The 26,845-nt window shown below is 58.5% G+C and overlaps 5 protein-coding genes across 5 annotated transcripts; 4 read left to right on the top strand and 1 right to left on the bottom strand.

The window, feature by feature from the left end:
- Positions 1–56: 56 nt before the first annotated feature.
- GUITHDRAFT_117136 (hypothetical protein) lies at positions 57–20,258 on the top strand (the record flags this gene model as incomplete). Its single annotated transcript, XM_005823630.1, has 4 exons — positions 57–13,447; positions 13,496–19,061; positions 19,351–19,637; positions 19,718–20,258. 4 exons carry the CDS (start codon positions 57–59, stop codon positions 20,256–20,258), a joined length of 19,785 nt encoding a protein of 6,594 aa, XP_005823687.1.
- A 6-nt stretch (positions 20,259–20,264) lies between these two features.
- GUITHDRAFT_145559 (hypothetical protein) lies at positions 20,265–22,424 on the bottom strand (the record flags this gene model as incomplete). Its single annotated transcript, XM_005823629.1, has 6 exons — positions 20,265–20,828; positions 20,957–21,198; positions 21,286–21,373; positions 21,410–21,676; positions 21,892–21,969; positions 22,041–22,424. 6 exons carry the CDS (start codon positions 22,422–22,424, stop codon positions 20,265–20,267), a joined length of 1,623 nt encoding a protein of 540 aa, XP_005823686.1.
- Positions 22,425–22,716: 292 nt separating this feature from the next.
- On the top strand, positions 22,717–23,031 carry GUITHDRAFT_145558 (hypothetical protein; the record flags this gene model as incomplete). Its single annotated transcript, XM_005823628.1, has 1 exon — positions 22,717–23,031. The coding sequence occupies one exon, from the start codon at positions 22,717–22,719 to the stop codon at positions 23,029–23,031; it is 315 nt and encodes a 104-aa protein (XP_005823685.1).
- A 124-nt stretch (positions 23,032–23,155) lies between these two features.
- Positions 23,156–23,470, top strand: GUITHDRAFT_117130 (hypothetical protein; the record flags this gene model as incomplete). Its single annotated transcript, XM_005823627.1, has 1 exon — positions 23,156–23,470. The coding sequence occupies one exon, from the start codon at positions 23,156–23,158 to the stop codon at positions 23,468–23,470; it is 315 nt and encodes a 104-aa protein (XP_005823684.1).
- A 71-nt stretch (positions 23,471–23,541) lies between these two features.
- On the top strand, positions 23,542–24,108 carry GUITHDRAFT_117129 (hypothetical protein; the record flags this gene model as incomplete). Its single annotated transcript, XM_005823626.1, has 2 exons — positions 23,542–23,774; positions 24,099–24,108. 2 exons carry the CDS (start codon positions 23,542–23,544, stop codon positions 24,106–24,108), a joined length of 243 nt encoding a protein of 80 aa, XP_005823683.1.
- Positions 24,109–26,845: the final 2,737 nt, after the last annotated feature.

The raw sequence follows: 26,845 nt of genomic DNA, 5'->3' as shown, positions 1-26,845 counted from the left end.
CCCTATTTAGGACTATTTGCACAAGGGCGGGGTGATTGCCGGCGCGTTGCCGCCGGATGTACTTTCTGATCTTCTTCGCATGCGTGCTGGGCTTCGTGCTGCTCGAGCGCGTTGTGCATGCGGGGATCACGCTGTTCTCCGACCGGTCGATGCAGCCCACCAAGAGGCTTGCATCGATGTCGGTGCTCGGGACGTTTGTTGACAACGTCTTCTCGTTTGTTGGGTTCTACACGGACATCGCTGCGCAGTCGCTGGGATACATCGCGAGGAACCTGGTCTGGTTTGGCATCCTGGTGCTCCTCATGGCGTTCCTCTCGATCCTGCTGGAATTCGCACCGGGGGTCGCGGTATCGTTTGTCGACGTCTACAACTCGGGGGTTGGGGAGTACCTGCATTTCGTGTTTGTCATACCCTTGGAGATGCTGGAGATGTTCTTCGGGCATATCCTCGCGATCTACAACTGCCTCACGTGGATTGTAAATGGTGTCGTCAGCCAGATCTTCCTCCCCACCGTCATCGCCGACATGGCCAACCTTGGGAACCTGGCGAGGTTCGGCACGGCCTTCTTTAATTTCTGCACCCAGATCATGATCTCCATCAGCAACTATCTCATCAACGTCGTGGGCTGTGCCAGCAACCCAAAGGCAGGGCTGCAGGCAGGGCCCGCGGCAAGCCCTCTGATCGCCAACGTCACGGGCTCGCTGGAGTGCTTCGAGCCCGGGATGGTGAACCTCGACCTGATCACACCCGCCGCAGACCTGCGGGATATGGTCCTCTACATGGTGCGGTTCATCAGGTTCGGTTGCTCGGCAGCCAATGCCGTGATCGACATCCTGAGCTTCCCTCTCAGTGACATGAACCTCTACAAGGGGATACACTGCATCGTGAATTCCTTGCTGAACCTCTTTGTGCAGATGCCCTACATCACCGCACACCGATGCGTGTACGGGAAGAGCCTCCCGATGGCCACAGTGCAGCAGCATATCCTCTGTGCCCCCGACATCCGGCCATCGGTGGGGCTGATGACCGCCGGGTTGAGATACATGGGGAAGGTCGTTGACAACTGGCTTGATATCGTTCTCGTGATCCTGCAGGCGCTCTTCACCGGCTCTGCACCTACTTGTGATCCCGTCCCGATACAGCTGAGCTACACGGATGCGGACAGCGCCGCGCTCTTTGGATCCAACCCCCGCACGCTCGTGGGCCTGACACCGGGGATGTATGCGGTGACGGACGGCAGGTCGACGGAGTACAACATATTCTACAAGCAGGTGCAGAGGGAGGTGGCGTACAACAACTGGCCGTTCCCGGTGGAGACAGCGTACGGCATCGCGGCTGTGAAATACGGGGAGCTCCCCGAGGGAGACGATGCTGGGCACTTCTCCACCGGCATGCTGGGGTGCGAGTGCCTGGATATTGCCGGGGAGGGGGTGAGGATCACCTGTGCCATCGTCCCCTACCTCTCCCGTGCCAATGTGCAGTTCACCGCCGGGATGATGCAGGAGGTCCTGCAGAGCTATGTCAACGGAGACAAGTACCAGACGATGGCTGCGAATTCCACCAATGCAACGCAGAAGATCCCCGTCAGCTTCGCCATTCCGAGCTCCAGCCAGTATGTCACCTGCAAGAGGCTGAAGATCGAGGTGCAGTCTTTGCGCTGGCCCGCGAGCAGGGTCTCTGCAAGCACGGTGTCTGCCAACTCCTGGAATCAGATCAAAGGTGCGACACAGGTGGACAGCTCCCTTCTCAACGCTCAGAATCAGGCGGACGCCGCCATCTACGTGATGCCGCACTGCTCCTTCTCGGGTGTCCCCGATCCGGCCTGCATCCCTGGTTTCACCGGGTTCTCCTGCTACCCGTATTGCATCGGGATCCACCTGACGGGGAGTGTGAACCAGGGGATCGTGCTCTACGGCGCCAATGACTGGAGGGACTCCGTGCAGTATATCCTGAGAGACTGCGGCGTTGCTACCTCCTCGGCGGGTGCGCTGATATCCTCGCTGTCCTCCACCGCCAAGGCAAGGTTCCAGATTGTCAACGGCGTGGTGTCCGATGCCGCCTCGCAGATGAGCTGGGACCCTGCTACACAGACCTGTGTGAACAGCAAGGATGTGGCATCGAGGATGGATCTGAATGTCACCCCCGCCTACCAGTTCCCGCAGGACGTCAGCACACCGACGATCCGCGAGACCTACCAACCCTTTGTCTTTGCAGGCGATGTGGTCTTGACGGCATACCAAGACGGCCTGGCGCAGTGGAATGTGAAGGTATCGAGGATCTTCGGGCAGGACGACTACACCTACAGGCTTGTTGACCTTCCGGGCCTGATCCCGGCACACGACATATGCCTAGGGAGCAAGTCTTGCTCTAGCACCGTGCAACCCAACGAGATTGGCATCCCCTATGCCTACCAGGCCTACCCCGAGATCTACAACCCGTCGACAACCAGCGAATGGGCGATCCTGTACGCCACCAACCCGAACCCAGAGGTCTACCAGGCCTTCTCGGACTATTGCGCTGGCCTCAACGCCGGTTTCTCCATCACCGTAGACTCCAGCTACGGCATGATCAGGGTTTGGAAGTTCAATGCATTCTCCCTGGATCAATCGCAGACGACAGGGGCGGCGGTGATGACATGGACGTTCGAGGGCTTCAACGGGAATCAGGCGGTGAGCAATTGCGGTGCGCTCTACAACATGTCGGTCGTGCATCTGGAGTACATTAACGAGTACAATGTCGCCGTGACGGTGTTGCAGTCCAGCATGCAAAGCTTCGATACCGTCACTAGACAGCCGAGGGCCGGTTACAGCGGGTATGCCTACGCCGTCTACTTTGTGAACCCCGCCACAAACGAGGGCCCGGCAACGCAGATGTTCCAGGAGCTCGTCCCACAATCCATGCTCAGCGAGGGGCTCCTCTGCCCTAGCATGAGAAGGATGCCGGAGATTGGCAGCAGCCTGGCGGAGAGCTTCTCCGGGGTGCTCGAATTCATGCGGCTGCCGATTAATATCATCGTTCTCTTCCCTGCCGTCTTCAGCGCCGGCGACTGGTACAGATTCACGGAATGCCCCTCTGTAACATTCGGGCATTCATTGCTGCTGGCATGTGGGAAGGATATACTCAATGTGGACAATGCATTCCGCTCGTTCCAGCGCGCCTCCTCTCTGTATTACATGTCGTTTGTAAAGATCGCAACATTCGGGCAGCAGCTCAGCAAGAACAACGTGGTGCTGCTCTCGATCAAGCAGATGGTAATCGGGACAAGTGTGATCAAGACCTACCAATCCTCCGGTGCCCCGAAATTCATGGACGTTGTGCTGACGGCCGTAGATTTTAACAAACCCCTTAAGAGACTGACCTCTACGCTCACATTCTCTATGCCCCCATGGGTGCGAGTATTTGGCAGCTTTGTCAGGGTTGGCAGCAACAGCATCATCCTCTTCCTGCATCTCATGGAGAGGCTGATCATGGAGTATGTCCTGAAGCTAGCCGCCGGCCAGCCCATCGATGCCGGGATCTTCTATGTCCTCACAGGGTTGCACGACGACGTCAGCCAGTATCTCCTGCAGCCCAGCATCGAGATGTGCGATGGTGCCAGCATGATCCTCGGCTATTCCAACCCGCCCGCCTCGGCCCTCAGGCATTTCTGCCGAATGTTTGCAACGTCCATGCTGGACGGGTTTGATTTTGTGAATGTGTTTTTCGTGTACTTCCCTGTGGTCACCTGCGTCTGCAAAGATGCACAGGGCAAGGACTACAGCCAGTATGTGAAGGACTCTTGCTACCCTTGGGCTCCCGTTGCATTCCGACCGGTGATCAGCGATCTTCTGCAGCTCTCAGGAGGGAGCCGCACCACGATGTGCAGCCTCATGGTGAACCTGACAAACGACAAGATCACCACCGCGTTCGACAGTACATTCACCGAGCTCTACCGTGGCATCAGCAGCATTGGCTCGGTCTTTGATTACCTCTTCATTGCGTTCGATCCCAAGAGTGGCATATGCGACAACTTCTACACCTCCGACTACGTGATGGCGATCCTCCCCGAGCCGGTGGATTACTTCCAGATGTGCGCACACACAAACCTCTGCAATCTGGCGTGCGGGGAGGAGTACAACGCATTCGACACGGCCCTGAGGCAGGTCTCACAGGGAAAGCCTCTGGTGTACCAGATGAACCAGACGACAAGCATAGAGAGCCGATTCTTCAGCTCCAACGACGAGTACTACGGAACCAACAGGCTCCCATTCAACATCATCACCATGGTTGAGATCTCGGGGTGCAACCGCATCTGCCACGGTGACATATCCGTCTCCGGCCCACCGCAGCAGCCGGATCGGTGCATCGCGATCGCCGGGATTGACACCGGGCTGAATCTGGTGTCCAAGGCGTATTGCCTGCCGTCGAACCTCAAGACGGGGATCCGGACGAGTGCGGTCGTCACCGACGGGTCCTTTGCCAACAAGGCGATCGATTACTCGGTGGCGGAGAGCAAGGAGTGGTCGTCGTCGGTGATGCGGTTGAGCTATGCCAGCATCAATCTCATTGACTCCATCGGTGAGAGCAACATCCTGGTGGCCGCCACGGTGAGCAGCGTCTTCCTCATCAGCAACCAGAGGCAGAGCTACACCCTTGTGCAGACCATTCCAGCGTCACAGAACCCGATACTCCTCACCGATCTCTACACCATCGAGGATATGGTGGTCTTCCCAAGCGACGACATTGCGGATATCTTCATAGAAGGAACCACCATACAGACCATCAATGGCAACCCTTCCACGGCATGGGTCTGCATTCACATCTATCTTGACACGAAGAAGTTCGCGCAGCTCGTAGCACTGAAGACCTCTGCCTACACAATCCAGCAGTGCTCTGACAATCAGAACATCTTCTCGACCATCGACACCCCCTATGTGACATGCCTGGACCCCTCCTGCAGTGGGATAGCGCTGTTCCCCATTACGGATGGCTACAGCGTCAGGGTTTGTGATCGGAACGTGGACGTCCTCACCTGCCACCCCACGGGGATGAGCTCCAACCTTGCGACAACCCTGGGATTGGCCACCGTGGCGAACCCCAAGATATCCATCACACAGGACAACCAGATCATACGCCAGACACCGAAGATGTCGCAGAACTCCCTCTCTGGATACAACGGGCCCTCGCAGCAATCGTCCATGACCATCTTCGCGATTGCAAACGAGAGGGTGACAACAACGTGGCTCTCCGACATCCGCCTGAATATCGCCTCCGGTGTGTGGGCGGGGCAGAGGGCATTCAGCACTGCCTACCAGATCCTGACAACGCTCAAGAAGAACTGCAGCGTTGACGATTGCACGGGATGCATGGGATACCCCACTGTGCAGAGGCTCTGCTATGCGGCATCGCAGTGCGCGGTTGCCAACTGCATAGGGACGACGGTGAACTACCAACGCCCACTCTGCGCCATCGGGGCGTCGGCAGAGATGGTCACAAGACAGATCCTCACGATCCTACAGAGTATCTACATGATCTTCTCACAGAACATGAAGCTCCTTGTCGATGCAAGCACGGGACAGCTCAACGGTGTGGTGAGGATCGAGTGGCCCGACGAGGTCTTCGCCTCCACCATGTGCGAGGCCAAGGACATCATTGTCACCACCGTGGGGATGATCGCCTCGCTGATCAACGGCATCACGATGAAGGCGCAGCAGATCCTGAGCTCACAGGCTGTCTCCCTCGTCCCCTTTGACCCCAGCTTCAATGCGCGCTCGACCCTGTCTATGGCTAGCATCACAAACATGTTCTCACAGATACTGATACTGCCTATCTACATAGCAACCGTGACACAAAAGATCATGGTATGCACAACCAACAGCGTGCTGGGGATCCTGAACACCGATCTGTTTGGCAACATGCAGATGGTCATCAGCAATGCCGACATACAATCGGCCACGGCAGACATGACAGGCGTCTGCCTCACTCAGGTGTTTGGGCAGGACGTCCAATCGTTTGCCCTTGGCGGCAGCTCCTCCACACTAAACAACGCGGCCTCGCAGGTGGCCAGCCGCTTCATCGACCTGGGGTTTACGCTGAACCTCTCACCGCTGTACCACTCCGCGGATGCGACGCTGAGCTACATGCGAGGCGTGGTCTACGGGTTCATGGATGTGCTGCAGACCATCGACGAGAAGCACTGCAAGCTGCCGGATATCACAACGACGACCATTGCAAAGTGTGCGTGCGGGGACTATGCTCACCACATCAACAGCGCGAGGAGGGGTGAGGGCATCCGGGAGCATGCCTTCTGGTGCACCGGTGTGATGCAGATCCTGAGGTCCGACGGCAAGCCATACCTCATATTCAACCCGTACACGTTCCAGGAGCTGGTCGACGCATGCCGATACAACCCATCGACGGGCAAGGGGATGGATGCCTACCTGCGTTGCATGGCTACCACCACGCGGTTTGGGAGCTGCGACACCTACCGCCCAACGCTCCCCTTGTTAGAGCGTCAGGGGATCGATGCAGGGACGGTGCTCACGCGCTGCCGATCCAACTTTGCCAACAAGGTGTGGGACACGGGGGCTGCCTACATCTCCAACTACAAGCTCTATCCAGACCTGCAAAACCTTGGATTCATCATCGACAATGTGTACAACCCCTCATTCATCCAGCAATCGGTGCTGAATTGCTTCTCCGAGTCCGTGCGCGTGGGAACCGGAACGGATGCCTGCCTCCTCGGCTACCTCACCCTGATGAACACAAGCCGTGTGAATTACTTCCTGTATAGCATCGCAAGCTTCTCCTCCGACAATGCGGACTATGCAGACATCGATGGCTGCGAGGTCTTCACGGGTCCGGCACAGAACCCCAATCCGGCGATTGCCCACGAGTTCAGCCAGTGCCTGAGCACCTCGCTCTCCTCACAGTGCCAGCTCCCGCAATACATCTGGTCGGGGAGGACGAGCAACCGCGTCCCGATCGCCTCGCTGCATGCGGTGAGCTACGTGCCCGGATCGCAGGCCCTGTACCAGTCCGTTCAGGACGAGTACGATGCGGTGGCGGCGGAGGCCAGGGCGCTATTCACACCCGAGGTGCTGGGCTGGTCCAACACAGAGCTGGACCTCAACTTCTTCTCAATGGAGGGGGATGTCATCCACCAGCTCTTCGACTGTTACTTCCTAGGGCCGTTCTCCGCAGCCGAGCTCTGGCCGTCGGGCGGATCGCGCTCGCTTCAGGTCCTTCAGTACTACCGATCCTCCACCCTGGATCGCACATTCCAGATTCCATCGGCAGGCTGCGACCCCGCCCAAGACGCATGCTGCCCGCAGGTCTCCCCCTTCTCCTGCGGCGGGCCGGGAAGGATGGCAATCATCCACAGCTTCATCCAGACGCTGAAGAGATTCAACACCGATAGCAGCAACAACCTGCTCCGACAGGCCGTGCAGAATGGGGTGAGGGCGAAGCTGAGGCAATTCCGCGATGTCCTCACAAACACCCTCCTGTTTGGCTGCCAGTGCGGAGACGGAACGAACAACCTCCGTTGCTGCAAGGCCAACGAGCCGGACCTCTGGACTTCGAAGGACATCCAGGGCATCAACTTTGACATCCTAGAGACGGAGGATGTGCTCTCGGGCATCTACGAGAAGATCAACCAGCACATCATCGACATCTACACCAATGTGACAATGTTCAATGAATACTCCTCCAACCTCACGGAGAGCCAGAAGACGCAGGCCAAGGATGAGTCCCTGTTTGACACCTCGAAACCCATCCTCCGGTACGACACGGAGGACATACTCGACCCGAAATCGTCGCAGAACCTCTGGCAGGTGTGCACCAACGTTCTCTCGCAGACCTTTGCCGTCCTCCCCCTCAACAGCACGCTGGACGGGCTTGCACTTGACACCATCTACAGCGCCTACCAGCACGATGCCACGGCGACCCCCTCCTCGGGATACGTTGACGGCATCGAGGAGACGGTGCAGACGCTGCTCTCCAAGGCCAAGGCAGAGTCGCCGTTCTATCACGGATTCAGGGGAGGGGATGTGAGGTACATGCCATCCAAGAGCCAGCGATGCAGGGACTCCCAATCCACGGTAAGGCCCGTCGCCTATGACATCCTCCCCTCGGCCTCGGGCAACCGCATCACCCTGGATGCCAGCGGGACATCCTACACGATGCCCCCTCATCTCACGGGTATGCAGACGGCATCGTACGGGGCCTACGGGCTGAACCTGTCCTCTTTCACCACCCGCTGCTACTGCGGTTGGAAATCCACAGACGGCACAAGCTGCTCTGTTCCCACGGGTGTTTGCCAGACGGCGTCTTTGCAGGGGACCGCTCTGGACGCCGCAACAATACAGGAATTCTACTCGATCTGCTCTGCAGGGTCCTATTCCACCTTCTCGCAGTGGTTGGCGGTTTACCGTACGATGGAAGCCGTGTGGATGCCCACCTGGGTCTGCACGGATATGCAGCTGTCGGATGTATGGGGAATTGTGAGCGATACCAAGGTGGACAAGTGGGCCGTGGGAGTGCAGGGCTCCCTCTTGGGGGGTTACGACTTTGACTGGGCGGACCTCCTCACGCATGGCACATCTGGGTTGAGGCTTGCCAACATGGATTACCTACAGCAGAACTACCCGGAGTTCCTCAATCCCTCGTCCCGAAAGCACAAACTGTACAATGCAGACACCGACACCAGTGCTGCCATCGAGGATTGCATCGATGACACCAACAGCGATCACTCCAGCAATGGGTTCAAGGACTACGTCAAGGACCTGGCAAGGGTGGATGCACACTTCCGCGATCATCTGATGCCCATGGCGAGGACGGTTCACTCCTCGTCCACCGAGGCGTTCTGCTCAAGGTTCGTGCTGGAGCTGGCACGGCTGGAGGCCCTGCTCCACGTAGACGCCATCTATCAATCCACCACACCGAACCCAGAGATAGGATCACAGAGGACAACGGTGGATCTCTGGAGGCTGCGATGCGTGACACAGGTGCGGCTTGTCTCGCTCTGCAATCTGCATGGGATCTACGACATTGTGCCATCTGGCGGCCTCTCCGCCACCTTTGACAGCTCCAAGTGCCCCTATTCTCATTCTGTGAGCTGCACCAATGCCTACGCAACCTCGGACTGCCTTGTGTACTGCGACGGGGTCTTCCACGACCCGTGCCTCTGTGCAAGCCTGCAGGGTGTGGCATGCAAGGGATACACCTGGTCCGACACCACCGGCACCTGCCAGCTCCCCATCGATCCGCGCACCCTCGACGACGACGACATGCGCCTGTCCACCATGACCGTGCCAACAGTGGTTCCGAGCGAGGAGCTGCAGAACACAGGTCTATCCGCTTCGGACATGCAGACCCTCGCATCCAGCATCAACACCTACGAGCAGCAGTATATCGACACCTTCCAGATGACTCTCAACGACAGGCGCAACCTGCAGACGGTGTCGATCCTCGGTGGAAGGCTCGGGGAGGGCCTCCTAGCAGGGACGGCGCTGGGGAGCAACGAGCACGCCGATGCCCTCCTCGACTACTGGCCAAGCCACTGGATCCACCCGACGGGTTACCATGTCACCACCGGCTGCCGGCACACGGAGACGGCATACAGGGCGTTCGACACCTGGATGTCCGTCGACTATGACACTGCCACCGACGAGCGCTACCTCGTGCTCGACACGCGGAGACTGCAGAACGAGACGCTGCTTCGCAATTACTTTGGTGCCGCCTCCACCTGCAGCTCGGCATCCTACGGCATGCCCATGTGGGAGACCAACAACGTGAGGCTCCAAAGCCGATGGACCAGCGGGCAGAGGATGGATCCCACACAGCCCATCAAGGCAGACACCGCCCCCTCTGGCACCTTTGTGCAGTCCACGGCTGCAACGAGCTGGAGCGATGTCCCAAGCAACGGCCGGCAGTCGGACCAATCCTTCCCATCGTCGGGCATGCTCTACCGCTGGTGGCCAGGCATGCTCCCAGCGGTATCCTGGCCCCAGTCAAGCACCGACTTGCAGCGCTACCGCCTCCCCAATCACACGGCGGTGGGATGGAACGGGGACTGCGGCCAGACCGACTTCTTTACCTGCACCGCGGACGGGGACTGCGTCTCACTCTATGGGGAGGGTTTCAAGTGCCTGAGGGCATGGTCGGACGCGGAGGGGAAGGAGATGGACGGGGTGTGCGTAGTGCAGAATGCATTGGCAATGGAATGCTACCAGAATTATCATTGCGGTGCCGCCGGAAGGGTCTGCACCGGCATGGGAACCTGTGTAGACCCGCACGTCATGCTGCGGAACTACGCCCCGTGGCCCGTGGAGATGCATGTCAATTCGGAGGCATGCGGCACGGAGACCCTCGGTCATTCACCCTGGCAGAACTCGCAGGACTTCCTCTCCCGGCACGGGCTCTGCGGCTTCCGCTCCTGGTTCGAGTACGAGCAGCTGATCGCCCGCTCCGGGGTTGCGGGTGCTGCAACAGCGACGCTGGCAAATATCCCCGATGACATCCAATGGCCCAGCACAGACCCATACCTCACCGACGCGCAGATACGGCTCGACATGTTCGACCGCGGGATCCTGCAGATGGAGCCTCACACCTGCGATATGGACTACCAGTTCCAGTTCCCATCCTGTGTCGGCAATCCATCCACTACTGTTGACAGCCTTGGGATCCCCTTGCCGGTGGAGGCACAGGGGGAGACTACCAGGACCTGGGTCTCGTCGGGTGACAACAAGTGGTCCCTGCAGCTCTGCAAGCTCGGCAGCCTGGAGAGGAAGAGGACGGGATTCCTGGCCCCTTACCAGGGGTACAACCGTGAGGACTCCTTTGGGAACATATCCCTCTCCCTCTCCATGTGCTCCGAACTGCAGATCTGCTTCTTGCAGGACTTCTATGTCATGGGATACAAGATGCAGGGCAGATTGATCAACAGGCTCAACCTGCAGAATCTTGGGACGAGGAGGGATGCCTACACCCTGCAGGACGCACTGTATTGCGGCAGTGCCGGATATCTTGTGGATCTGTCAACCTCCTCCACAACCCTGACGGATGGGGTCCCATGCCGTATGGACCCATTGACAAACCCCATCGCGCGCATGCTATGCGAGGACTACGACGTCCTCAAGGCCTCCTGTCAGTTCAATCCTTCGTACATCAACGAGCAGGCAGTAGGCACCCTCTGCCGCTACTACAAATACAGCTATGCATTGGCAGACCGGAACAAGGTGGCAAGCGCGTTGAATGATATCCTGCTCCGTGGTTTCAAGCGAGGTTTCAACACCTGGGAGGAGTACCAGCAGCAGGCAGTGTGCATCGCGAATGTGTACAATACGATGTCGCTCTACGCGCAGTCCGAATCAACCAACGAGGCAACACAGTGGTATGCATACGAGTTCGAGCCCGGGGTACCCACCTACTTCTACCCCTACATGACGCTGTACTTTTATGATGACGCCTCACAGATGGAGATCCCGATGAAGTGGTGGGCGCAGTGCGTCATTCTAGACGGCGACGTGAACATCGACGGCATGATCGCCGGCAACATCGATCAAGTGCCCTGTGCGGGCTGGAAGAACTCACACACCGCGGGCTATCAACCGTCGACGGTGAGGCAATTCCTGATGATGGCCAATGCGCTGTACCTGCAATCATCGAGGCGGGCGGTGGTGAACCAAGACCAGATTGCCCTCAGCATCTACGACACGCTGTACTCGAAGCTGCTGCAGGCGCAGGCCGACGTCACGGCAGCGATGGGCTATTCCTCGCACCCTGAGTACATCAACCTGACTTACGTGCAGCTGCGCAAGCTCCAGAGCCGTTACAACCACGATTGGGCGTACAACCAATACACCACCTCGAGCGATGTCATCTCGGACAGCACCAAGATCACCAACACGGACCCTGTCTATCAGGACGACGGCGGGCTCCCAGCCGACGACGGAATCCCAGCGCTGCTCACCCAGGTCCTGCACTTCATCCTCAGCGGTGACATCAACCTGGGATACGCCGCTGCCAACTCGGGGGTGAACCGCACGGCGAGGGCAAACCTGGCATTCCAGAGGGCGGATTTCGCGACAGACTTCCTCTCGCGAGACAAGCAGTACTTCGATGCCACCAGCGGCATCCTGCAGTACAACTTCCCGAATATCTTCCGGCGATTCCTAGACTCGGAGCTCGACTCGATCCTGTCCTCCGTGCTGCGTGAAGATGAGCCGCTGGAGGATTTTACCTACGGAGACGTGCAATACAACGGTGCACTGTTCCGAAGGTATCAGAGCCTCATACGGGACAACACGCTGCAAACCACCGCATGCCTGTACAGCAACTTCCCCGGTTACGAGCCTGGGATCACCAAGAACCTGGATCAGGATCCCGAGGTGCGACTGTGTGACTCTGCGCAGAACTGCCGTTCCATCAATGTCTGCAATCCAACCCCATCCTACGACCAACGCACGGGGCAGTCCTGCGATTTGCTTCATGCTTCGCAGGATGACAGGTGCACCAACACGTACCTCAACGCCCCAGGGGTGAATGGTGGGAATAACATCTCAATGCAGACGCATTGCAAGCAGTTCCTCTTTGTGCGGGACATACAAAGCGCCGTCAACCCATCGCTGGCCTCGGTGCAGTTCACAACCATTGATCTCGACGTCACCAACCCAGCTGGCGACATCTGCTTGCGCACCGACTCCACCTGCCTGCGAGACAGCCAGTCGCTCGGCGGGTTCTCTACCCCCGTCGACCTTGTGCAGTCCGTCAGGGGTGTTGACATCTACGTGTTCTATCGCGACGGGACGGCGGGGAGCCGCGATCCCAATGCGGACGAGTTCTACTCTGTGGAATACCCCAGGACGAGCACGAGATGGTACCCTGCCTGGGTCGACTGCTTCAATGTCACGGGGGTGAACAAGAGCCACCTGCTGTCATGGACGGGCTGGGATGCGGAGACGGTGGGTTCGGTGCAGAGCACGCTGAACTCATGGTATGCCGGGACGGGGCAGCAGCCCAACTTCGCCGTCCTCTCCAACGAGGCCATCTGGAGCCGGTACGGGGCAAGACCCACTGGGGTCTCTACACGCTGCAGCACCGATTCTTGCTCTACGAGCCTGGGATCGGTGAGCCCCTGCCCTGGCAAGGTCTGCAATGTTGCCCGCGACAACAGCCTCGTGCATGCCATTGCCCTGCATCTGCAGAATGCAACGGAGATCTTCTGTGCCAGCAGCGCGACGGACGCGCTCTCCAAGTGCCCGCTGAGGTCGGTGAATCAGAGCGTATTGGCAGAGATCATGAACAACCTCTGGATCTGCAAGAGTGACTGCGCCCGCGTGCCGTTGCTCAAGTATATCGGAAAACACCTGTACCGCTACAGGAGGATCGACGAATCCGTTCTTGGCTTCACAAGCTCTGACAGGAACTACATCGGCCTCACAGGGCAGAGCTCAGCGGCCAATGGGTATACACAGAAGGATGCATTCCGGCTCATGCACTTTCTTGTGTCAAGGCAGATCACGTCTGGCAACGGCCTTCTCCCTTCCGACCTGTACAACCAGCTGTGGATAACGCCGGATTTCCTCAGCCTTTCATTCATGGACACCAACAGCAAGTATCCCGACACAACGCTGAACCTCTACGAGCTGAACAGCTACAGGGCACAGGCCGAGACCATGCGTCTCCAACCCCTCGACAAGTGCATCAACCAGATTGTCAAGACCACCGAATGCACACCGGCGTCACACAGGGAGAGCCTCAAGTCGTGCCTTGCGCAGTACAAGCGGAAGTCTGCAAGCGTCGCTGACCTCGAGCAATCCGTGCTAACCAAGCTCACGGCTGCACAGGTGACCTCGATGCACAGCCTGCACTGGGCCAAGGCTGCGAGGCCGTCGCGAGATCAATACCTCGATTGGGTGCTGAGCGATATGCGCTGCGAGGAGACGCTGCAATCCGAGGCCGTTTGCTACAGGACCTTCGACGGCTACGTGCTCTCGCTCAACCCATGGCTGGGCGGGGGCTTCAACATCAGGGATGCCTGCGACACGGTGGTGCTCCCCAATGAGTTCAGCACCGTCATCAGCGGGGGTTGCAAGACCGGGATCTCCGCCTGCACGGAGTACAACTCCCTGGTCTATGCCCAGTGCATCACAAAGAACAACCAGCCCCCATCCCGCATCGACATCCTGAGCACTGCAGGCAACAATCTCTGCAACCGCGGGATTCGCGTCAACACAACCTGCCTGCACGAGCAGGGAAGCTTTGGCGGCGGGTCCGGGACGACGATGGAGGATCTCTATACACGCCCGGCCACCTCCATGCCTTACTCGGGCATCTTTGGCTCGAATCCAAACCCTGCATTCCAGGCCCGCTCGCCACAGTTTGGCATCCTGAAGCAGTCGCAGATGGACATCGGGGGGTCGCTCCTCGTCGCCGACCTCGCCCCGCTGCCCGACGGCGTCACGCACAACCTGCTGCCGAAATGCCTGCCCCTTGCCTATGCAACCAATGCGGATACCTCCCCGAGCACCCCAGGGATCGACCCATGCGCATCCAACAACCTCGATTGGCTTAAGACCTACGCCATCGATTCCCGCTCGGATTACGATCTGAATGCGGCCGAGCTTGGCAGCGCATCGCAGAACGGGGCGGTATCCTGGGACTGCCCTGTGAGGGAGATGCACTACTGGGGAGGATCGTCGCAGTCCTTCCGCCCCAAGGCACCCTACGGGCCCCGTGCAGCGACGATGTTCTCGGAGACCAACCAGATGGGCGGCACGGTAGGGAACGGGATGTCCAACCCCATGCAGCCCTTTGGAACCACGATCCCAGACCTCGCAGACCCATTCTTCGTGAGCGAGATCTGCAGCTGCTCCTCGAAGTCGGACTGCTCCTTCCTCACCACCGACACGGCGAGCAGCTGTGGGCTGTACCAGACGGTCGATCTCCTCACGGGGAACCAATGGAAGACCAAGCAGAGCTACGCGGGAACGCAGGGATGCAAGCGGAGCCTTGACTGGCCCAACACCAAGGGCGTCCTCCGCGACGGCACCGACCTAGGGAGTGCGGCACAGAACACAGACTGCCCCGTCCACGATCGTCTCAGGGAGTTCCAGCTCAGGTATCTCCCTGTGAGCATCACGGCGGATGCCGGCATCACCACCCTGGACGCGGGAGGGGAATGCCACACAGGGCGCCTCGTCCGCGTCCCAAGCACCGTTCCCATCGGGGGGAGATGCCACCGGTACAACTTCTCACACCTCGAGTGCAGCACCACAGCCCTCATCGCGGGGAAGCCAGTGACGAGCACTTCCTTGCACGCCCTCGACGTTCCATCCCCAACGGACTTTGTCACGCAATTCCAGGCCAACCATAGGAGGACATTCCAGGAGTGCCAGCCCTCGCCACAGCTCAGATCCTACGTCGACAGAACCGACAACGCCAGGAACCCCGTATCCAGCAGCATGAGACAATTCACAAGCTTTGGGGTTCCCGTGAGGCTCTCCCTCTCCCGCACGATGGCACAGGACCTCCGAAGGCAGATCTGTGGCAATTCCATCGATTGCCCGTTGCTCGACAACGCCATCGACCCGAGCAAGTGGACCGTCGACAGCTTCCTGCAGGCCTACCTGCAGGATTTCACCTCGCTCTTCCAGATACAAAGCAGCGCCTCCATCTCCACCCCGGCGCCGCCCAATCCCGTGAATGACAGCAAGTTCTGGGACAGGGAATGGGTCTTCTGCTCCGACAGCGACCGGTACTCCAAACCCTACTCCAACAGGAAGTGCTACGGATCCATCCCGAAAGAGACCTGGCTTGACCCTAAGCAGCGCTTCGGTGCGTGCCGCGATGCCATGTCCGCGGCCCCAACCACCAGCACGATGATCCCCATACGCATATGGACGCTCGACTCTACGATGAACAACCTCTCAACGCACGTCGCAAGCCTCCTGCAGAGGATACAGGCTGCCAACTGCAAGGCCGCGGGGGTGTGCGTTGAATCACGCTTCCTCTACAACCCGTCGGCCTACAGCATATCCAACCAGGCCTTTGTGACGCAGACGGTGCTGGACTTCTACCAGTCGGTGAGCAGCGAGGCGTGCTCCTCGGTCTACACCACACAGGAGATTCAGGCGGTGATCGCACAGAACAACAACATGAAGAAGCAGTGCGCGGCAGAGTTTCTTGTCCCTATCTACAAGCTGTTTGGGGATCTGAGGCAGATCGTTCAGACCATTGTCAAGCTCGTCTTCTACGCAGGGATGATGGGGTTCAACTTCATGCAGCTGCTGCTAGGCATCAACTCCGATCAGGTCATGCCACAGGTGATGCATTGGTTCAACATGTTCATCAACGAGGCAAGGGTGCTGTTTGAGCAGATCGGGAACATGGTGTTTGAGCTCATACGCTCCGCTCCCTTTGGGGATCAGCTCATGAAGATCATCAAGATCATCTGCACCATCATCAACTGGTTCCTGAACAATTTTTTCTTCCCTGTCATCTGCCCCATCCTGCACTTTGTAGGTGACGTGTGTACGGGCATCGGGAATGCCCTCAAGACAATCCATGACATCAGCATCATCGGGATCAAGCCCTTCACCTGGATCGTCTACCAGATATACCTGGATGTCGGGAACAAGCTCAAGTCCATCGATTGCAATGCCAGGAATGTCCTCAAATGTGACATTGGGAATGCCTTCCCACCGCAGGCGGAAGATGGAACCCTGCCGACGCCCACCCGCTGCTGGGCCAGCTACATCACCAGCGTGAGCGACGGGGCCCGCCTCTCCTGCTCCGCCTCGGACACCTGCCTTCGCGCCACGGCCTCGAGCGGGTCGGACACGATGGTGTGCGACGCATGCCCCTACGGCGGATCCACCAGCACGGTGGCAAGGTACGGGTGCGATCCCATACGGAAACAGTGCATGTGCAACGTGATGCAGACCTACGAGACGCCGTGCATGACGCACGAGCAGTGTGTCAACCAGATCGATGCCACCTGCGTCTTCATGAACAGCGACATACAGCCGACCTTTGGAAACATCCCGTGTGCACAGTGCACAACGCAGCCGATGTGCATCCTGCAACCCGGGAAGACCTACGGCTCTTGCTCTTGCTTCCTCACGCGGGTGGACCCACAGGGCTGCTCCAACAGCGATGTCACCAAGGCGGTGGCACCGAAGCTCTCCGGCCTCTGCCTTGCGCAGGTGACCACCTCCATGGGTGGGTTCTCGGCATCCTCCAGCGCAACCTACACGATAAGCTACAACAACCTCCTCGCCACACCTTGCTACAACAGCAACTACGACCAGGTGTATTGCTACAGCGTGTTCAGCTCGTTCTTCAGCTTTGCACCGATGCTCGTCTCCATTGGCATCAGCGGCATGTCTGGCGCCGGCGCCTCGGGCCCTTACGGCCGCCGCCTCCTCGGTTTGGACTCCCCAGAGTTCTACAGCCACGACGCCACCTGCATGGACGCCTACGACGAATACCTCCTCTCCAACCGCACCACCCGCGTGTTTGTCTCTTGCATCACCAGGTTCGCTGCAACCTACGATGTTGCAAGGCGGCACGGCATCGAGGATCGCATCCCTCCCAACATGTTCGTGAGCCTCACCGACCTGATGGAGACCATAGGGAATGATCCCACCGCCCTCCTGCTGCTGCTGTACAATCCCACCCTCGTGCTGGAGCTTGGCATGCAGACCAGCATCTTCCAGCGCTTGCACCGCTATTACCACGTGTGGACGAGGGTGTTCCACGACCTCTACTACGAGATCGCAATCCACGGCACGAAGAGGAACAACAGCCTTCATTATCGCATAGATATCGACGGCGGGATGTACATCCACGGTGACAACATCAGCGAGACGACGCTCCTCCTCCTCAACATCCTCCACGGCCTCTCCTCCCACTTCAACCGCTCGGGGGTAGACGGCCCGCTGGCGATCCAGAACCAGCTGGCGATGAAGCACATCCTCAGCATCGCTGCCGAGGGGCCCTTTGCCATGCACCTCCTCGAGAACATCACCAACGCATCCATCGGCAGGCACCTGCTGCAGACCTCATGGCAGACACAGAGGAGCGAGGTGAAGCGGTTCACCGCCTCCACCTCCCTGAATGACGGCATCGTCGAGCCAGTTGGGGCGGCGACCAGCAACGCCTGGGTGGACAGCCCCTTTGCATGGCCCGTGAATTACGACATCCCGCAGACCCTCGGGTCGTGTGCGCTGCTGTCCAACACACTGACGCTGACGAGGAACGCCTTTGGCAACGTCACACTCTTCTACACCCAGGGCTCCCTCCTCGCCGCCAGCCCCCGCAAGGTGGTTTCAGGCAGCTGGCCCCTAAGCGGCCTGCCGCAGACCAAGACTGTGCCACCGCTGCAGAGGCCCGTCAACGGGGATTGGATCTCGACGATGGTCTTCACTGTCGTATCCGCGCTGGAGCACACGCCGTTCAATCGGCAGTTCTTCTACAATGCGCTCATGGCATCGCCTGGATTCCTGCAAGACTTCCTCCGGTGCGACCGGTCGGCCGTGATGCTGTGCTCCAAGCACAAGTACACACTGCTGGTCTCCGGCATCGTCGTAGGGATACTGCTCGCGGGGACCACTGCGGTGATCACTGCCTTCCAGATCCCCTACGTGAGCACATTCCTCTGGGGCACGTACCCAGTCATCACCAGCTACTACGCCTTTGGTGTCTCCCCCTTCTGCGCACCGATGATCCCGACGTGCTTCATTCAGGACTTTGTGGATATTGCCAACGTGTTCTTCCCCTCGTCCTTCCGCTTCCCCGACAGCCTGCAGACCTCACCGGGGTGCCTCAACGACCCGGCGGTGGTCAATAGGGAGGCATGCATCATCCCTTGCAGCGACGCGCCGTTTGAATTCAACACGTGGGAATCCGAGATCGCATGGTGGACTTGCTTCATCTCTACCGACCTCTGCAGGTCTCTGGGGGCGTCCATCGCTGGATTCCCGGCCGCGGTTCAGTTCACCTCGCTCAACCGGCACATATCTGTCAAGGCAGCCATCATCGATGCATACCAAGAAGACATGATCAACGCACAATTGGTTTGCGGCACGCTGAATATCTGGCGGGTCATACCAATCTACATCATCATATTCTTCCTCCTCTACGTCATAGGCCTCCTCGTGAGCTTCCCGGTATTCCTCCTGAGGGAGGTACTGAAGCTCATCATCGCGACAGTCATAATGACACATAGATTAAAACTAGATATTAGAATTAGTCAACCACAGGGGAGGGGCCTTTAAAAGGGGACCGCACGTGGGGGGCTTCCATCGAATGTCCGAATCCATCCCCCTCCCACGCATACGCCACACGGAGCTCCACAACACCAAGAAGACATACACCATACTGCTCGAGGTTGTCCGCCACAGCAGGCAGATGCGGGATCTCAGAGGCATCCGCTTCTTCTACCTCGGGGAGGGGGTCTCCGGGAAGTGCTTCCTTGCCAAGCAGGAGGGGCATGCCTTGGTGATCAAGCTCTTTTCAAGCCCAACGCTCTTCATGGAAGAGACCCAGATCAACCGATACCTTCTCGATCAACTCTCTGACTACAGAGAGAGGGACCACATTGGCACCTGGTCGGGATTTGGGATGTTAAAGAAGGAATACAACCGAATCATGTACGCCATCCTCCCCTACCTCGGGGTGCCGACACCGCGTTTCATCTCATTCTATCAACCTCACATGCGGGAGAAGCTAGTAGAGAGCTTCCAGAGGATCTGCCGCCAACTGGCCCGCCTGCACTCCCTCTCGGTCTATCACACGACATCCGAAACCACAACATCGTCATCAACGAGGATGGCTCTGCTTATCTCATCGACTGGGGGAATGCTTTCATCCCCAAGCTCCACCCCAAGGCTTACAACAAGGACGGGACAATATCCCACCTGCCCAATCCGACCCTTTGCCCCGAATCCATCAAGCTCAAGATATCCTGCATGACCAAGAACACCATGGATTATCCCATCGTGTGCAGGGCCAATGCCTTCACCTACCACGACCTGGAGGCCACGGACTTCTACGCACTGACGATGGTGTTTGTCAAGATCTGCAAGGCATGCATCCAGAACGATATACACCTGCGGGATGCCATCGGCGGGTTCCTGCAATGCATCTACGAGAATTGCAACAACAACCAGGACATATTGAGACCATTCATACTGGAGGCGATCATGGAGCACTTCGACGCACACCAATGCATGGAATTCTTCAAGGCATGGAGTATATTGAACTCGAATTGAATAAATCTACGCGTAAAACTCTGGGTTCGAGCTGTAATAGCACGCAAGCTGCAGTGCGATGCAGACGTCATCCTTCATGCCTCCCACCTTTCCACTGAGCGCCATCTGATCCTTGTTGAACACACTGGCCGCGCTCTTGAACTGGTAGGAGTAGATCTCCAGCTGCTCGCGAAGCCGACGCTTCATGCCCCTCGGATCGCGGCTCACGAAATTCTCCCAGAGATGCACCCTCCCCTCCCTCAGCAGTGAGTTCAGCATCGTGCACATCGCATGCTTGATCTCATGCGTGGTGAGGACGCCGTAGCGCTGGGCCTTGTGGTCAACCCTGAATCTCACATTCTTCATGCCGTTGAAATGGCGCTGGTGATACTCCGCCTCGAACCCAAGGTTCCGCTCCACCATGACAATGATCTCGGATACCACAAAGGCCGTGTTGCAATCCCTCAGGCGCTGCATGTGCTCGGCGAGGAGATCGAACTGCTTGTCTGGCTCTGCAGTGCAAGAGGTTAAAAAATGCATCAAAAGGAAGCGTTCACCCTTGCATCCGGAGAGGACGTCCATCCCGACAATCTGCAACGGCAAGAATGTCAGTGCCACAGAGAGACATCCTCTTCCATATCCTCTACAACAACGACATGAAGACAACAATGAAGCTCTGCCGGGAATCTGCACAGAGGCTTGCCAACATATTGAAAGACCCGCTCCCCTCCAAATTGCTCGACATCGCCAGCAGGAACGAGCACATGGCGCGGTGTGTGCTGATCTTGCTGCTCAACGTTGACATGGGTCTCAAGGAGACATTCACAAAGCCCTACGTCATCGAGGAAGCCGACGTCACCCTCCAACCCCTCTGCGGATACAAGGCCCCCGTGTTTTTCAAGGCGATCGACAGCACTGTGATCCCAAACTTCCTCCGAGACGAACTCAAGACCACCATCACCTTCGAGCAGGAGATCCAGGAGATGTATCAATGCTCATGAGCATGGCAACGCCTGGTATTTAAACTTGCAGACCCGATTCAGTTAACCATGATATCGGGTCTGAAAGACTTCACGTCCTTTCTTGCGAGCACCATTGACGATGCAGAACGTGACATTTGCAAGGTTGTGCTCCACCTGGAGTACAACAGGGAGAGTATCTGCAATGCTGACCTTCAGCCACTGATTCACGACACTAAGGTGGTCCTGTTGATCGTCGCTTCCTGCACCAGCTTCAACATCCCCGAGAAGACCATGATCTGGGAAACGATGATCAAACACCAGGGCACATGGCAAGAGTTGGTGCTCGAACTGAAGAAGCACGAGGATGATGCCCAGTGCTCGGAACTCTGCAAGGACCTCGACGAAATCCTTCTCTATCTCGATATGTATCGACATGGAGTTGACCTGAAGCCTGAGGTTTTCCAGACTATCTCGGAGCTGAACACCTTCACGATGCCGTCAAACGGCAAGGTCCCAGTGTGCATCATCAATGCCCTGCACCTCATGCAACAACAGCATAGGTACATGCCTGAGCACATGGTCCAGGATCCGACGTACGGTGATTTCATCAAGCTCCTCGCACTGGCCAACAACATCCCCGTGCGCAAGAGCACAATGAGCAAGGTCCAAGATGCTGCCTGGATGGTTGTCACCTTCGTTGTGAAGCACTGTATCGGATTCACGATATATGTGTTTGAAAAGTACACCCTCAGACACATCCTTTGGTAACCCTGCGGAATCGCGCAAAGGAAATCCCACTGGTGTTTGCAAGAATAAAACACGCACACATCCCTGCACTTACCGTGATCAACCCCTTGTGCCTCACGATGCTCACCACCGCGTAGTCACTCTGCGGGCCACCCGTCGCTGGGTCCACCACCAGGTAGATGTTCTGGTTGCTAACAAACGGGGGCGCCTGCTGCGACAGCATGGCCTCGATGTCCTTCACCCTGAACGCCTGCTGCAAAGAATCGAACGCCAGCCCCGCCAGCTCCGACTGGATGAGGTCGGGCCTGTCTTGCATCACCACCTTCAGCCTCCTGTGCCTCTCCCCGCTCTGCCACTGCGGAACGAGATGCAGCATGTGCACACACTCATGGCTCTTCCCGTCTTCCTTGCACTGCTGGCAAGCGAGCTCGATGCACTTGACGGCAAAGAGCGGGCGGCCAGTGTCGGGATCGCGCATCTTGATCAGCCTCGTGTAGAAATTGATTTCGGAGGTGAGCGTGGAGATGCAGAGCAGGGAGGTGCTGCCAATCGATAGGATTGGCGCGACGGTCTCATAGAAAAAGGTCGAATCGCAGTAGGCTGCCTCCTCCAAGATCAGGCAATCCCCGCCCGTGCCCTTGGTTGTGCCAATCTGCAAAACAGACAGTGTCAGAGCCAACGCGCACACCAGCCGTTCTCTTCCACCCTTATATCACTCGGCGCTGCATCGTATTTAATACCGCGTAGCAACACACAAGCACTACAGAATCATGTCTGAACCTATCGATATGAGGCAGACACTGGAAGATATCGCCAGGAAGCTCGACATTGTGTCGAGGCATGGTGATCAGGACGAGTTGATCAACGCTGGTATCACGGCAAGGAACCTGAGGAATGCAAAGAAGTTGAGCGACAAGCTACAGCATGCACCCAACACCAAGGAGCTCATCGATTCGTGCCATTCGCAGTGCAGGAATCTGATCTCCGCGCTCTCCGACAGGGAGAATAAGCAAAACGTGCGTGCGATCCACCAGAATCTCATGCGAATCGCATCCCCAGGAAAGCAGAAGAAGACGAAGCACTGAGCGATACACCGTTGATACAAGATGCATTAAACTTGTAATCGACCCCATCCCCCCTCTGACCCCCCCCCTCTTGGGGTCTATATAAGCCCTCCCTCCCCTCCCCTCTCCCCCAACCCACCAGACCATGGACTCTAAGCCCATGCTTTTTCACAACAACCTCCGCAGGCTTGCCCGCACGCTGATCGATGCCAGGCACCCCACTGCCTCACAGACTGCACAGTTTGTTGAGAACCTCGAGCGTCACATCAAGACGACCTACGAGGGCGTCACCGGGCTGTCCAGTGAGGACCGTCGCAGGTGCATTGACATTGCGACAGAGAACATGTGGCTGCTGCGCTACCTCGAGCTCTACACGCAGACCAACGCGGCGCGCTTCAAGCGCTCGACGCACGACTACGTCGGGCGCTTGCTCAACCTCTCCTTGGACGTTGTCTTCTAGATTGCACTGAGCCCTAAACATGCAATAAAGAATCTTAACCTATAAAAGCCTTGTCTTTGCAACGCTCACAAATGCATCCTGCCGATGCAATAAACCACGCGTCCAACCTGAGCCTCGACTACGATGGCATCCGCATCGTGTATCCCAACACCACCTTTGGGCCAGGGCTCGGTGAGGATCTCGAGGCAGAGGCGGAAGCACTGCTCGATGAGATCTCCGCAATGCCGATCCTCAAGATGGTGGAGAGAGCAGAGCCAGATCACGAGGAGCTCAGCGAGCACGTCGAGGCAGGCTCACCTGACCGGTCACGTGACACATCACGTGACCGAGACAAGACTTTTTTATATCGCAGATCCAAAAACCCATACTACCGGACATTTCTCCCGGGGGGAAGAAAACCTCCCTTGACCCCCCTGTTTCTCGACGGATCCTGCCGGCCGGGCCGGTCAGTAGACCGACTGCAGCCTTCAGCCCCGCCTCAGACCCCCTGGAGGCCCGCCAGGAGGCTAAGTGTCCGGAGATTGGCCGGGGGCCTGATCTCTCCGGGCGGCCGTGACCGGTCAGCGGACCGTGTCATCAGGCCCGTGACATGTCAGCCGGCTGACAGGGGCCGTGACCCGGCTGACAGGCTCACCTGACCGGTCACGTGACACATCACGTGACCGAGACAAGACTTTTTTATATCGCAGATCCAAAAACCCATACTACCGGACATTTCTCCCGGGGGGAAGAAAACCTCCCTTGACCCCCCTGTTTCTCGACGGATCCTGCCGGCCGGGCCCGTCAGTAGACCGACTGCAGCCTTCAGCCCCGCCTCAGACCCCCTGGAGGCCCGCCAGGAGGCTAAGTGTCCGGAGATTGGCCGGGGGCCTGATCTCTCCGGGCGGCCGTGACCGGTCAGCGGACCGTGTCAGCAGGCCCGTGACATGTCAGCCGGCTGACAGGGGCCGTGACCCGGCTGACAGGCTCACCTGACCGGTCACGTGACACATCACGTGACCGAGACAAGACTTTTTTATATCGCAGATCCAAAAACCCATACTACCGGACATTTCTCCCGGGGGGAAGAAAACCTCCCTTGACCCCCCTGTTTCTCGACGGATCCTGCCGGCCGGGCCCGTCAGTAGACCGACTGCAGCCTTCAGCCCCGCCTCAGACCCCCTGGAGGCCCGCCAGGAGGCTAAGTGTCCGGAGATTGGCCGGGGGCCTGATCTCTCCGGGCGGCCGTGACCGGTCAGCGGACCGTGTCAGCAGGCCCGTGACATGTCAGCCGGCTGACAGGGGCCGTGACCCGGCTGACAGGCTCACCTGACCGGTCACGTGACACATCACGTGACCGAGACAAGACTTTTTTATATCGCAGATCCAAAAACCCATAGGACATTTCTCCCAGGGGGAAGAAAACCTCCCTTGACCCCCCTGTTTCTCGACGGATCCTGCCGGCCGGGCCCGTCAGTAGACCGACTGCAGCCTTCAGCCCCGCCTCAGCCCCCCTGGAGGCCCGCCAGGAGGCTAAGTGTCCGGAGATTGGCCGGGGGCCTGATCTCTCCGGGCGGCCGTGACCGGTCAGCGGACCGTGTCAGCAGGCCCGTGACATGTCAGCCGGCTGACAGGGGCCGTGACCCGGCTGACAGGCTCACCTGACCGGTCACGTGACACATCACGTGACCGAGACAAGACTTTTTTATATCGCAGATCCAAAAACCCATAGGACATTTCTCCCAGGGGGAAGAAAACCTCCCTTGACCCCCCTGTTTCTCGACGGATCCTGCCGGCCGGGCCGGTCAGTAGACCGACTGCAGCCTTCAGCCCCGCCTCAGACCCCCTGGAGGCCCGCCAGGAGGCTAAGTGTCCGGAGATTGGCCGGGGCCTGATCTCTCCGGGCGGCCGTGACCGGTCAGCGGACCGTGTCAGCAGGCTCGTGACATGTCAGCCGGCTGACAGGGCCGTGACCCGGCTGACAGGCTCACCTGACCGGTCACGTGACACATCACGTGACCGAGAACAAGACTTTTTATATCGCAGATCCAAAAACCCATACTACCGGACATTTCTCCCGGGGGGAAGAAAACCTCCCTTGACCCCCCTGTTTCTCGACGGATCCTGCCGGCCGGGCCGGTCAGTAGACCGACTGCAGCCTTCAGCCCCGCCTCAGACCCCCTGGAGGCCCGCCAGGAGGCTAAGTGTCCGGAGATTGGCCGGGGGCCTGATCTCTCCGGGCGGCCGTGACCGGTCAGCGGACCGTGTCAGCAGGCCCGTGACATGTCAGCCGGCTGACAGGGGCCGTGACCCGGCTGACAGGCTCACCTGACCGGTCACGTGACACATCACGTGACCGAGACAAGACTTTTTTATATCGCAGATCCAAAAACCCATACTACCGGACATTTCTCCCGGGGGGAAGAAAACCTCCCTTGACCCCCCTGTTTCTCGACGGATCCTGCCGGCCGGGCCGGTCAGTAGACCGACTGCAGCCTTCAGCCCCGCCTCAGACCCCCTGGAGGCCCGCCAGGAGGCTAAGTGTCCGGAGATTGGCCGGGGGCCTGATCTCTCCGGGCGGCCGTGACCGGTCAGCGGACCGTGTCAGCAGGCCCGTGACATGTCAGCCGGCTGACAGGGGCCGTGACCCGGCTGACAGGCTCACCTGACCGGTCACGTGACACATCACGTGACCGAGACAAGACTTTTTTATATCGCAGATCCAAAAACCCATACTACCGGACATTTCTCCCGGGGGGAAGAAAACCTCCCTTGACCCCCCTGTTTCTCGACGGATCCTGCCGGCCGGGCCGGTCAGTAGACCGACTGCAGCCTTCAGCCCCGCCTCAGACCCCCTGGAGGCCCGCCAGGAGGCTAAGTGTCCGGAGATTGGCCGGGGGCCTGATCTCTCCGGGCGGCCGTGACCGGTCAGCGGACCGTGTCAGCAGGCCCGTGACATGTCAGCCGGCTGACAGGGGCCGTGACCCGGCTGACAGGCTCACCTGACCGGTCACGTGACACATCACGTGACCGAGACAAGACTTTTTTATATCGCAGATCCAAAAACCCATAGGACATTTCTCCCAGGGGGAAGAAAACCTCCCTTGACCCCCCTGCTTCTCGACGGATCCTGCCGGCCGGGCCGGTCAGTAGACCGACTGCAGCCTTCAGCCCCGCCTCAGACCCCCTGGAGGCCCGCCAGGAGGCTAAGTGTCCGGAGATTGGCCGGGGGCCTGATCTCTCCGGGCGGCCGTGACCGGTCAGCGGACCGTGTCAGCAGGCCCGTGACATGTCAGCCGGCTGACAGGGGCCGTGACCCGGCTGACAGGCTCACCTGACCGGTCACGTGACACATCACGTGACCGAGACAAGACTTTTTTATATCGCAGATCCAAA

This window comes from Guillardia theta, assembly GCF_000315625.1.
Source record: "Guillardia theta CCMP2712 unplaced genomic scaffold GUITHscaffold_105, whole genome shotgun sequence".
Classification (NCBI taxonomy): Eukaryota; class Cryptophyceae; order Pyrenomonadales; family Geminigeraceae; genus Guillardia; species Guillardia theta.
Note: the sequence above shows the minus strand (reverse complement) of the source record. Positions and strands in the feature narration are given on the sequence as shown.